Source organism: Lepisma saccharinum, chromosome 1 (assembly GCF_977018435.1).
Source record: "Lepisma saccharinum chromosome 1, izLepSacc3.1, whole genome shotgun sequence".
NCBI classification, from domain to species: Eukaryota; Metazoa; Arthropoda; class Insecta; order Zygentoma; family Lepismatidae; genus Lepisma; species Lepisma saccharinum.
This window is the reverse complement of record NC_139229.1, coordinates 178,393,009-178,407,030: the sequence shown is the minus strand read 5'-3', so window position 1 is coordinate 178,407,030 and position 14,022 is coordinate 178,393,009. Positions and strand designations below refer to the sequence as shown.

Sequence of the window (14,022 nt, the reverse complement as noted above, 5' to 3'; positions counted from 1 at the left end):
CTATCATTTTGAATAAAAAAAGTTGAATTCAAGATGGCGGAACCAAGATGGCGGCCGTCCCCGTGACATACTCCAAAAGGTGTCCCCCTAGGTCTATTTTGTATCGCCCATATCAAATTCAATGAAAATACATCACTGCGGATTTTACAAGGGGTGGTAAGGGACTTCTGATACACCCTAGTAATATTGAGTAAAAAACATTGAGGAAAACAAAGGACAGAGAAACTATAACAATATTTTATAACAAATAAGGTAAACATACAGACAGGGTTGGATTATTATAACAATCTTCATTGTTCCTGGTTATATACAGAGTTCAGCGAATGCAATGACTTTTTAAATCTAAATTGATCAATGCTAGGATTATTATTAGAGAAACTTGCACATTCTCCTGGGGGATTCCATTTCTGCCATGTAGATTCTTCCATGCGAGATTTTAAAGAGATTATTTCTGGGTCTTAACATAGTCCTTGGATCATAAAAGTTTAGTTTTGAGAGTAGAGCTGGAAAATCTATATTTCCGTTGACAATTTTGGATAGGAAAGTTAATTGATGTATTTGTCTTCTTTTCTCGAGCAACGAAACACTCAACATTTCACGCAACGTGTTACCCGAGGTGAACTTCGGATGATATCAGGCAAGATGATACTGTTTCTTTACATCTCCAACATGCATTTCAACTTAATGACACAAAATACTATTGAATGCTTGCGTAACCAACTTCTGAGACCTCCCTGAAACTTAATTCCACTCTAATCAGACGGAGAAGTTGTTGATTCTGTCTTATCTCCACTACTTGTCGTTTAGGAGTGATTGTGATTTTTTTTTTTTTAGCGAAGACTGAAAACCTTTTATCTGTGCTAATTTAAATACTATTATCGCTCTTTATCACTTAACCTCGTAACGTAAGATTGGTAATGCACGCCAAATGTAACTTACATACGTTGAGCACAAAATACTGACAATGGTTAAAACTTGCTACGAATACAAGTGACTATAACAGCGTTTGTCTTACAAGTCACTTTTCTATTTTCAATAGTAATGTGAACACTGCCAGGCAAAATTAGATTATCATTACCGTCAGTGACGGATTAAGGCGGGTGCTATTGATGCTGCAGCATTAGGCCCATTCCTGAAATAGGCCCAGATGAAAACAGACGAGAATTTTCCGAAAGCTGAACAGTTTTATTTTGCTATATTAACCTGAAAATATATCTTAGAATGAAATTTGGAGCCCCAATTTCGGACGCCTAGACACAGCGTTACTTATTATACAGTTACTATTATTCTTTGAGCTGTGACGTAACTATAACGTCGTTGTGTTTATTGTTCACCGAAGATTTCAACTTAATGCTATCAATTTTACGCATCAAGCCCAATTTCGTCTTAATCCGGTCCTGATTATCGTTACTATGAACTTCATTATGAAGGAAGTTTTCTCAGATAGTTTTGATAAGAATTCCATTCCATTATATTGTTGAAAATTCACAAAACGACTTCGTGTACTATATTCATGACAATTGATTTTAAACCATTATACAAGTGACAAGAAGAGACTTGATTGTTGTCGATGTTCATACAATGCAATATACAATTCAAAATTTACCACATTTTTTGTTTGTATTATATAAATTTATTGTCACGCAAAATTAGAATACAAAATTTAGTAGTATGTAGGCCGGCCCCCTGGCGGAGTGCTTACAACGACAGGCGCTCCGGGTTCGAATCCTGGCGGCATGAATGTTTGTGAGTGTGTATTCATCAATTTCATCATATCATCACTCATCCTCATCTTCGCAAATTAGCCAAAAGTGGCACGTAAAGCGAAGTAAAATAAACCAAATCAAATCAAAAGTAGTATGTAGGTTGAAATACAATAACCAATTTGTATGAATCTGTTGTGAATTCTCGATTCCAGCTATTAATCAATCGGGTCGATTTGAAAAGAAGTTGACCACATTGTTGCTTATGTGATAACAAATGTATATTTGCAATAAATAAGATGTCATGATTTGCTATAACCGTTATATATTTGTTTTATTGTAAATCCAGTCTCTGAAATATGACACCTGAGTATAAACGCCTGGATAATTGGGCTCGCCACAATAGTCGGATCCCCATGACACCAGACCTACTAGATAGCCATTGACAGTCAACGGGCCTCCGGAATCTCCCTGAAATAATAGAAAATAGGAAATAAAACAAATGCAGCAGCAATAACAACATATAATCGCTTCGTTCCCGTAGCCTTATGCCATTATTTGGCGTAAGAATTCCATTGATAGCTGTTTTCCGCTAGCCTCTGGCATTTGTCAAATTCACAGAATATTGGACACAATACCCAATACAACAAGACTATGCACGAAGTTAACAAATCAACATTTCCTTTGGCAAGAAGAAAGGGTAATAATAAGTTTCAAAGTTGTCATTAACCAGTGTCTATTTACCTCGCAGTATTTTTTTCTACAATACTTACTCCACAAGAGTCCTTTTGTCCTTCTGTGTAACCAGCACATAGTTGGTTCTCTGAAATTCCTCCTCCAATGAGAGTGTCGCATTTCTGGTCACTCACGATCGGCACTTCCACTTTCTGAAGGTCAACCGGCAGCGACCAGTTCTGTACAAAAAAAACATGTATGATTATGATTCAATAATTACGATGCTTTGGAACTAATTTTCAGAGCCACCTTTATTCCAAAGAAAAACCTTGTGCAGGCCAAAAAAAAGTATTCGCGAAAAGAGACTTCTGCAGCTATTTAAACAAACAAACATCAACCAAATATATTTAGAATGTAAAATTAAGAAAATATACAATCTTCGGGACACGAAACAACTCATGCACAATAGATACAAACAAATGAATAAAATTGACGCAGGGAGATAGTAGAATCAGAGTGTAAATGAATGGATATTTATTTGATAAATGGGATGAATTACATTGCACAGTGATTGCTTTTTACACATATGCTTGACACGTGCTAAGTAACAACAAAGTTTTCTTATAAACATATTCGATACTTTGGCAAAGTTTCGCAGTCAGAAACAAATGACAAAGGAACAATTGTTTCAAAATATGAAGAACCTTGTTACTGCTATAGTTTTATATAATTATGACATTCGGTTTTAATTATGAAAGTGTGCCTACTATCAGGAGCATCCACAGGATTTTTCCAGGGTAGTGGCAAGCAAATAATTCATTTCCAGGCCGTGGCAAACAAGGCATTGCCCTCCTATAAAATCAAAATATTCCTGCAAGGATCTACAGCAGTCTTGCTTGCAACTATCAGTCCCTTATAATAATTATCGCAAATTACTGTGTCTGAATTGAAATTATATATGTGACAACGCCCTCCTGTGGTCCCATTTGGACGCCCATGTGTTCTATTTAGTCTGCATGATTCCCTTTTCTGGGGGAGAGTAGCAACATATAGTTACAATTATATCATCATGGTTCAAACATATCACTGATTACAATTTCTTAAGAAGTAGCCTCTAAGAGGAAAATCTTAAGAATTTTTGCGTTAAATATTTTACTAAAACGTCTAGAAAACAAATTATTCTTGAGTTTCATATAGATTTGCTACGTTATTATTATTATAGGCTACTACATGCGAAATGTTTAGTCGCTGAATAATAATAATAATCGCTGCCTTGATGGCAAGCTTTCGATCTCGTTACCGGATTCGAGTTCCGGCCTTGGCATGGAAGTTATTTGTGTGTGTGTGTGTGTGTGTGTGTGTGTGTGTGTGTGTGTGTGTGTGTGTGTGTGTGTGTGTGTGTGTGTGTGTGTGTGTGTGTGTGTGTGTGTTTGAGTCAAAAAGTGTAAGAAAGCGACACTAAATGACAAAAATACAAATACAATCATTATACCTCGTCGTAACCCCAGCCACTAACTGTAGCGAGAGTACCCTCTGGCACTTCTTGTCTCAATTGTGGTAAGTTTGCAGGCTGCACGAGAGTTCCAAAGTCGAAAGGCGGTTCCGCCTGTAAAAGTAAACAAACAACACTTGAAAAGCACTTGTTAATAGGGGATATTTCTTTACAATCAGGTTTAGTACTGGTTCTGATATGATTCACTGGAACTGGAGATAGCTATCGAGTTGAGACGAGACTTGGCCCCGCGTCTCTAGTTGTAAGTTCTTGTCTCGTTCTGGTCTTGGTTTATAAAATCCGTCTCGTTCTCGTGTCAATCTCGATAGACAAGTCTGAGGCTCGTCTCGAATCTACGTATATATAGTCTAAGCAACATATACAGCGTGTCACAGCATTAATTTTCACATCATATAGAGATAAGCAACTTTGCCTTATGCCCTTCATACGTTATTCTTCTGTTTGACGCCTCTACGAACCGTCGAAAATTAAAATTATATCCTAAATATATATGCAACAACTCAACACAGGCTTACAACTTGGACAGAAGGATTAACTCTGCAATTACTATAAACAGAACATGTGGCTTAATAATTAGACACCTACTTGGTATCTGAAGAAGTCACATAGTTATAGAAATTTGATTTAGGTAAATTTTTCAAATATTATACCAAAGTCTCGAACGAGAATTTGAGTTGAGTTGAGGATAATGTTTAAAGTAGACTCAGAAGATACTTATTTACCTTGATAACTGCAATGTCGTTCCTCCACAGGTCGCTAGCGTTATATTGTTCGTGCACAGCCTTTAGGATAGCCTGATGGACAGAGCCTCCTTCGTTGACTTTGTTCGTGCCCGCCAGAAATGTTGTGGCTTCTGTGCTGAACCTGCAAAGAATGAATGATGATTTGATTTGTTGTTGTTATTTAGCGACGCTCTTCTGCGACTTTTTGGCTAATCGCGACGATGAGGATGAATGATGGTATGAAAAAACTGATATGGGGACACTCACAAAGAACACTCAAGCCCAGTTCCGGATTCGAATTAATGAAGGAGCGTACAACACACACAAAACCATCCATGCTCAGACCAGGACTTGATCCCAGGACCTTAAGTGGCTAGATCATGAGTCCAGACTCTTAAAGACTTGACTGGAGAAATGACGATCAAAGACTGTCAATTTCAGCTACCATCCAACTACCATAAAAAAACAGTTTTTAAAATACCAGCAACTTCTACATAGTTAACGGTAATTAATGTAATTTTAATTGTATGCTTCTTTCATAATATATTTATAGTGCAAATAATTGTAATATATAACTATTATCTATCATCATGCGTGACGAGATAGTCAATATTTGAATTTGAAAGATTTTGTTATGCGATATACGGTAATAATAAATGTTATTCTTATTCTTGACTGTACCTTGCATTATTCATTTGTTAATTAGGAGGATGTACATCTTAATAAATAATTATTCTTGTAACTTACGCCAGAGCACAGTGGGCAGCTGTTACAACCCATTCTTCGCTGATGATGACTGCGCCACACTTGTGAACTCCATTTCTTCTCATCGACAGCTGTGGGAAAGAACAATCCTTTTATCAACTCATATAATGGGAAGGAAAGCACACCAGTTTAATTTTTAATAACGTTGAATACTTATTACTACTACTGATTTTAAATATTATTTAAATATTAAACACTACGAGTAAAATATACTTATTTCATATAGTCACCATTGTTGTTGAGTAGGCGTTTCAAGTCCACTATATGCACAGATAGGCTAATCGGAACTGGACCTACAGTTTAAAGTGGGATCCGAACCACTATGAGCCTCCACCGGGTATCGAACTCGCGGCCCCTTAATTACAAGGCGACGATAGTTTCGTTTCTTAATCCCTGTAAATGTAGTCTAGGCAAAGAAGTTTAAAAAATCAGCAGAACGTCGAGCGCTTACGAACGTAGGAAAAACTTGATTTTTCGCCATCTTGAAACACTGGAAAATTTCCCACAAATGCTATAACAAAGCAGTTAACTGACGAATCTAGTGGCCATACATGCTCGGTGCCCGAGAGCGTAAAGTGGTCGCCTTTCGACCTCACCACGGAAGTTTCCGGGTTCGAGTCCTGGCGTGAGTATGGTTATTCTTCAATTTCATCTGATCATCACTCCTCATGTTGCGATTAGCCAAAAGGGAAAGAAAAGCTACGATAAACAACAGAAGTTCAAAAAGTTCAAGTATGTGATGTTGCGCTTAAAACTATTAAATATCCTCCAGTTAAGGAACACTAAATGTTTCCGATTTGCTGCCCAATCCCCCTCTATAGTGCGCATTATACTTTCAACGTTTCCTTGCAAATCTTTGAACCAATAATGTCTTAAATTTGCTGTGAGCTTAGTTCCCTGTGCTCCGAAAATATATTCTAGATAGCGATCGTAAAAAAAAATCCTATTTTCAACCACAATCTTGAAACACGTCATCCGACTTCACTCAAATACAGTACCGTTCCTGCCCTCTAATTACTGCAGAAGCAATTTTATCTAAATGACTCTTAATTTAAGAAAGTTATCGTTGTCAGAATGTTTATGACTTTCACGTTTTTGCTCTTCCGTTTCACCTAAATGAAGAAATACATTTCAGTGGATTTGTTACCAGATTGTAGTGCATTGTGTGTCGTAACACTTCTATGACTTTTGTTCCGCAAGCTTAAAAATGTTGGCTACATGATTTCCAAAATATCTAAAATTGTTAAAATGTGGAAATTATGTATGTATGGGGCATTTCATATCAAAGTGCCTTTGAACTCAATTTTTGAAATTGAATGAAATCCTGTAATTTTATTCTATCTTGTGAGGCAACAATGTAGACTTGTCATTTGGATAAAAAAAAATCAAGTATTATACAAATTTAGGCTAGAAGGTAGAAGGTATATATTACATATTGTTCGTTTATTTTAACTTCTTGATTTACTTTTGTATTGTGTCTCACCCATGACATCAAAAAACAATTAAATTCTCATTTTAACGGTTCCATTTCCCCTTCAACTCAACTAGAATATTGAAGGGTCAATTACCTTGTCCCTATTTTTTGTTGTCAAATATCATGTTTTCACACCCTGCAAATACTGTTGTATAGTCATATATTGTATAATTCTAATTGTAAGATATGTATGGCTATACATTATGCACGGTCGACACGTGTATCACATGCCTTCAAGTGTATGTAATATATTGTCAAATGTAAGTAATACGTTAAAAAACACAACACTTACGTGCCGGTTACTCAGAAACTATCCCCGACACAGAAAAACGAAAATTAGATTTGCATTCAAGAGTAAAAATCCTTTCAGAATCACTACTTTGTTTCCCAGAAATAGAACTTTCTTATTTTTTGTAGATCAGTGTAATTTATTTTTCATAATTTGAAAATTCATAGAAATTAAAATATTTGTATTACGTAAGGAGGCAGTGTTGTATCTGTCCCACCCTTGACACAAAATTGTTCCCTTGTAGCTATAAATCTAGGATAGTATTTTAAGGGTATAGTCATGTTTAATCAACGGGGTCTTGTGTCTATCTCCGCGATGATACGCTCCCTTAGGGCTGCGAAATCAGGCGCCATCGGTGAGTCGAATAGCCTTCAGTGTCTTTGATGAAACCTCACAAAAAGAAGTCACACGGTGTAAGGTCCCGTGATCTTAGGAACCAAAACATTGCACAAAACACTGTTAGTGATGTGGGTGATTTGAGTGTCGCCTAGCGGCAGGGATATGAACTCTCAGCTTAACGATACATGCACACACTGCGTTCCTATCGTGTTGATGCATGCCGTGTCACCCGTGGTGCATACATTGAGCATTTGTAGGTGTTAAAAAAAACTGAGTTCTCCGTTCGTTCTGGACTGGTTTCATTAACGAAAGTTCAATAGTTTACTTGCAATAAATTTTTGTAACCCCTCAATTATTTACGAAACACCTGGTATAATAAAATGTATATTAATAATAATTATAAATGTATGGGGCGTGAGAGAGAAGATTTAACAACTTGTTGGTGTATTTAAAAGCTGCCCCCCCCCTCCTCCAACTGAAGAAAAATTTCCTAAGCCCCTGTTTTTTTTTTTTTTTTTGGGAACCCGAGGAGTCTTACTGCTCAATATGCGTGCGAGTGGGTGAGTGAATGTGTGCGACATACAATATTTCTCTTTCATCTTGGATGTAAAAAGTGCAGGAAAAGGCAGGAGACGTTTCGGAACAAATGAAGTCCACTTATAAATGTTATCATGTTATGCACAAAAGAATCATCTCATCAAGTTCGAAATTGAATCCACTGGTAGAAAATAAATATGCTTGCCTGGTAGGGAAATTCTCCTTCCAACGCATCCTGACCGCCGACTATCCTGCCACCTGGCGGAAGTGGGGCGAACCAGTTGGACGGCATAGCTAGAAGGAAAATGGCAAATAAAACAGGAATTGCGTAATAGCCATAAATACTGATTTGTAGATTACTGTTATCTCAAGACAAATGCTACATTTATACTTACAAATGCCTATCTGTTATAATGTTAAATAGTACTGATATGTATTTCCTAATTGGAATTAACTCTGACGTAATTATATAACAACCTTAATAAACCTTATTCAGCGTTTCTTGGACGCACAGGTTGTTTCATGTTGACATCAATAGCCACGTATAGCAGGACATAATTTCACGTTTACTGGCAGAATCCTGGATTACGACTGTTTACTTGTTTTGATTCAGTAGCCGCGCTCGGTAGTAAAGTTGAGTGTTTCGACGTCATTGGTGATGTTGCATTGGAATGTAGGGAAATTACTAAATATCTGACAGTTTCGAAGGTTAGTTTAAAAAAGTTACGATTTTACGATGTCTCCCCTATTCTCTCCACAATGTATATAGTGCAAGATTTTCAGCTGGACTGGACATAAAGTAGATAAAGGAATGAGAAAACATGAATTGGTCTTTCAACAAAAAACATTAGTTCTGACCAGGGTTGTTAATAGTCCAGGAATTTTAAATAAATTCAATTCCGGTTCAGGAGAGAAAATCAGCAAGCGTAAATGGATTCTAGACCTTAAAGAACATTTTTATGTTTAAAATATTTCAATTCGGTCCAGGAACTTTTTTTCGGATCAATTTAAATCCGGTCCAAGTTCCGTATTGAAATGAAACAATACGCAACTAGGACCGGATTTAGATTGTGCGAGAAAAAAGGTTCCGGTCCTGTAGCGGAACAAAATAGAACCCATTAGAATTTATGGGTTACTGGACATTTAACCCTTCCGTCTTCACTTCGCCATCATTTTCAGCCTTTGATGTACTTTTTTTAAGGATTATTGGGCCAAAGCCGTTTATGACCCACACCAACTCACTTGGGCACGCCATTGGTTACCTGTATAAGTCATTTGTATACTACCCAAAATTATTCCTCTAAAATTTTGGACGAAAAAGTTTTAAAGAGTATCAAGTTTCTTCTTTTCTTTTTTAAAAAAAGAAATTAACTGGTTAGCTGACAAATGCAAATGTATCAGAACTCTTTAAAATATATTCCTAAGTGAAACCTACATTTTTAATCTTTCAGAGAACAAGGTTTTTATTTTTCGGTTTTCACTGAATTCTTCCGCCCCCTATGTATGTTGAGTTACGTATAATAAACTTAATAAGAAATTCTACTCCGAATCTACACACAGCAGTTAAAAAAAAATATTGCATCACAAGCTTTTTGGTTTGTTAATTTTTCAAGTACAATGTACACAGTGGCGGTTGTAACGTTTGTAGAGGACATTTAACATTTGGACTACCCCCCATTCTTTCTCTCTCTTTCGTACTCGGCTGCTCTATCTTTCTCACACAGACAGGTCATTTTAAAAAAATTGGAATATAGAAATGTATGGTCATTTGAGTCATGTACTTTTCTCAGCTATTATTAAAAATGCAATGGTGCTAGTAGACTTTATTTTAATTTCCCATGATTTGGAGTGTATTCCCTTAGTCCTAGAAATTTCACCGTTGTGTAGCTATATATATTAAGTTCTATATTGGATATGTCTCAAATCCTCTATTCATGTTTTTGGAAACGCAATTTCACTGGATTTAGAATCGTTAAATTCGGATTCCATTCGTTGTATATTTATGCTCTACATTCCAGTTACAAGTAGCAGACACTCTTCTCGAGTAACGATAATTGTAACTTTTTGAAACGAGTTACTGAAACTTGGTTACGTTTTAAAGTAATGAGTAGGACTAGGATTTTTATGACCTAAAAATCACCAAAATATGCCAAATAAAATATGCTCTTATGACCTACAAATTTTACAAAATCTGCACTATGATTTGAAAAATTTGACCTTATAAGTGGACTGTTTCAAACATCAATATCTAGCATATGCTGAGATATTTTCACATACGTACTATTTTAGTTCCCTTTATGAGCCCTGTGTTGCAATGCACAATTAATATTTTCTGTAAATTTTAAATGTAAATGAAAAAAAAATTGGTGCAGTCCAAAGAAAAAAAACTCGAGTGAACATGGGAGTAACAACGAATGCACTTCGAAAATGACTGTAGGCTATATTTCTTGAAAAAGGGAAAATATGTTGAATATGACCGAAAATCAATCAAAATATGCTCTTATCACGCAGAAATAGCCAAATATGCCAAAATATGTCCTTATAAAGTACCTTAATTTAATTAGTTTCTTCACAATATGAATTTCTATATATTTAGGGAACACACCCTTACCAAAAGAAATATTCTAAGTCATGAAAATCCTAGCAATAGTAATGATAACTAAATCAGTGCTAACTTTTATAGTTAAACTTTTGCACGTTTTAACAGCAATAAACAAAAATATAGTTTGCTAAAATTATATGCCACTACTGTGTTGCTGTGGTGTGCCCAAGGGAGGTTGGTGAGGGTTCAGTATATCTAAACAACGAACGTCAATGGCAGGCAAAATGAGCGCTGATTATTAAAGAAGTAGTCCCCTTTTCGTTTTGAAATTCTGGGCACACCACTGTCTACAGTGGATAGGTGGAGCCACAAGTTGGTGTCGTGGCAGTTTTGCTCTCGTCCCAGTTGTGTGTATGTGGTATGTGCAAAAAGATCATCGTTGTTGTGAGGGGTAGTTGTCTGTGAGCGGCGGAAAATCTGGAATGTCGCAGTTTTGCTAAAAGTTAGGCAAATCTGCAAGCGAAACGCTGAAATCTTGGCCCGTAGTGCTGTTTTTGCGTGGCGCAAACGTTTTGCACAGGGGAGATACCGTTTGGAAGAATGATGTGCTGATGAGCATACTCGTAGACCAAGAATGGTCAGAACTGAACCCAAGATCCAAGAAGTTTCAAACATGCTGCATGTCAATCGCTCCCAAATGGTAGATAATGTCGCAATAGCAGTAGGGAGTTGGCACTGTATCTTGTAATATGGTCCACGAAATTATTGACTGGTAGTGAATAAAACTTCAGTCTTCATATTTCAAGTATTATTATGGTTCACTTTTGATTCTCTGTATTTTCATATTTAAACGCGACATTTGGTGTAATTTAAAGGAAATTAGGTTAGGTGTGTGATTCTTTGTCCACAATATCAAAGGTTACGAAAATCCCTCACGGAACAGAAGGATGTGCTAAGGGGACGCCCCTGTTCTTCACAGAACACAAACTCAGACGTGTAACGTTCACAATATAAACTTCGAGGAGAATAGATAACTTACCTGCCACGGAGGTAGCGAAGAGTAACAGAAGGAAGCGAGCCATGTCTTGTCCACAGCGTGCAAGGCAACCAACTCCATTGCCTTATATACTTTAGCTCTGAAAGTTTTTGCATAACGTGGATTTTCCCACTGAAGTAAAAACATTTAAAGATGCACTGCTTTCTAGCCCCTTTTAGAATACGTCCAGGAATTTAGATAACATCGAACAATAACATGTACATATCCAGATAACTTAAAACACGTTTGATAAAGCTATTCCTAGTTTCTATCACTTGTTAGGACACTGATCGGCCAAAGTTAAAAAGAAAGTAACATTTTGGGGTGGTCGTGTTCCTGCATGTCGTCTGTCGAGGTCTTAGCAATTACCAGGATAGGAACAATAAATGTATTATGTAAATCAAGCTGGATTGATTTAAATCAGGTTGATTTAAAATCGCGATTTAAATCACTTGAAAAAATAATTTGTAGAATAACGTTCATGAGGATTTTGTAGATATCAGAATCACTTTTGTTGAAAGTACATTAATCTAGTAATCATTGAATGGTGTTATTAGGCTCTAAGAGAGGAAAAGAAAGGAAACACAAAATATATACTGATGGGATGAAGCTCATACGAAAGGAAATGTAACATGTAAACTGCAGAGAAATTCAGCCACAAAGACTATAAAAAAAAATTAAGTTATAATTATATAATACATGCAGAATGTTATATTTTCACTAGAAGAAAAGTTACTGAAATTATTATAGTTTCATTAACACACTCAACAAACATTTCCATAGTAAATTCAAACATAAAAATGTATATTTACGTATATTTTTTTATTTGCTTTAATTAAACTCTTCAAATATTTTACAAGGTTGTTTAACAGAAAAAACCCTTTCTATAAAAAAAAACTGTATGTATGCATGGTGCCAAAAACCATACTAGCAATTTTAAGCGGTTTTTTTAAAAAAAATAGAAAAATCGATTTAAATAAAAAATCCGATTTAAAATTTAAAAAATCGATCAAAAATGAATTTTTAAATAAAAATCATTATTTTTATCCACCCTGATGTAAATGGTTTTTGCCTCTCGTCTCAAGTCTCGAAATACGTAGGCCTAGCTTAAGCAACATGTGCATATATCACCGCACAATTTTAACCGCGTTTAGAGGTCGTTAAGGCAAATACCTTTTCTGATTAAAGTTTTTTTCTGTTTGAACACTCGAAAAACTTAATTATCCTGATGATGTGCAACCACGGCCACATGCAGCAAATGCGACTGACGCCAAATTAATCTGCCTGGTAACCCGAAAACACTTGTTTAAATTGACAGAGGTCTGTCTCATTCTCGATCTCTTCTCGATAAGTTCCTAAGGACCTCATCTCGATTTTTACCAGGCTGTCTCGGTTTCGTATCGGTATCACCCCGAGAGCAAATCAAGTTCCTTTAATGTAACTGAGCAAATCAATCCGAGGGAAATTAGTGGGAGATTAAGAATGACAATCCACCCTTCTCCTAGACATTTACTCGTACTAATCGTTATTTATGTAAGAGTAAGTGGCAATCGTTCCTCTACCCTCTCTTGTCTAAATTTAAGTTCCCAAACCTCCTGACACGTCTTAAACTTCAATGAAGATAGTGGGTTGCAGTTCATTCTCATACACACACAGAGTAAGATATTTATGCAGTCACTGCAATTGACAAAGTAGTGTTTCTTGCATCTTAAGAAGGTAGGGGGAAGGGGTACCGGAAATTTAACGGCTTAGGTAAGTAGTAGTAGCGACACAAGTGGAATTGTAATCCAATTACATCTACGTATACTTGTGCTATGTTTTGCCTATCTGTATGATAAAAGTCTGGCATTCACACCATGGTACAATCTGATGTTATTCCCAAAAACTCTGTCAGAAACAATTAGTACAATGGGGTAAACTCCCCATGAATGTTATCATGTTAAGCCGTAGGACGGAAATACCCATTTTTTCTCTAAGTGTGTGTATTATTTATAGTCAACCCTTTAAATTAGTTCGTAAAATATTTATGTTAACCTCTGTGGCCGAGTACGTTGAGTACTTGACTTACTTTCTCAACTCATAAGGTTTTTTGTTGAACCCCTCTCCTTCCTTCTATCTAATTAATATTAATCCACATTCTCGCGATTAGCATGAAAAGATATAAAAAGCGTTGTTATGTAAGCAAAATACAAAATATTTGAGTTATCCCAATATATGTGCCACAGACTAAGCAGCCTAATGGTGGCTGAAGCCCATTTGTAATAATATAACGGCTCTGGCGTTTAATCTGTTCTGAAATTTCATCCAGTAAAACTGACAAAAAAGCAGGATTATCTTGTTACATAACATTCCTCTTCTGTTATCTGTGTTTGACAACGAGATAGGAAAGGGGCTTTGTTGATACATCTATCAAATTCGTGAGGGATT

The 14,022-nt window shown here is 36.2% G+C and overlaps 1 protein-coding gene across 1 annotated transcript; it reads right to left on the bottom strand.

Moving 5' to 3' along the window:
• Window positions 1-1,872: 1,872 nt before the first annotated feature.
• LOC145987337 (trypsin-1-like) lies at window positions 1,873-11,641 on the bottom strand. Its single transcript, XM_083121862.1, has 7 exons — window positions 11,599-11,641; window positions 8,223-8,311; window positions 5,361-5,449; window positions 4,614-4,755; window positions 3,871-3,984; window positions 2,477-2,617; window positions 1,873-2,174 (listed from the first exon to the last, which is right to left on the bottom strand). Exons 1-7 carry the CDS (start codon window positions 11,639-11,641, stop codon window positions 2,025-2,027), a joined length of 768 nt encoding a protein of 255 aa, XP_082977988.1. The 3' UTR covers window positions 1,873-2,024.
• Between the last annotated feature and the right edge of the window lie 2,381 nt (window positions 11,642-14,022).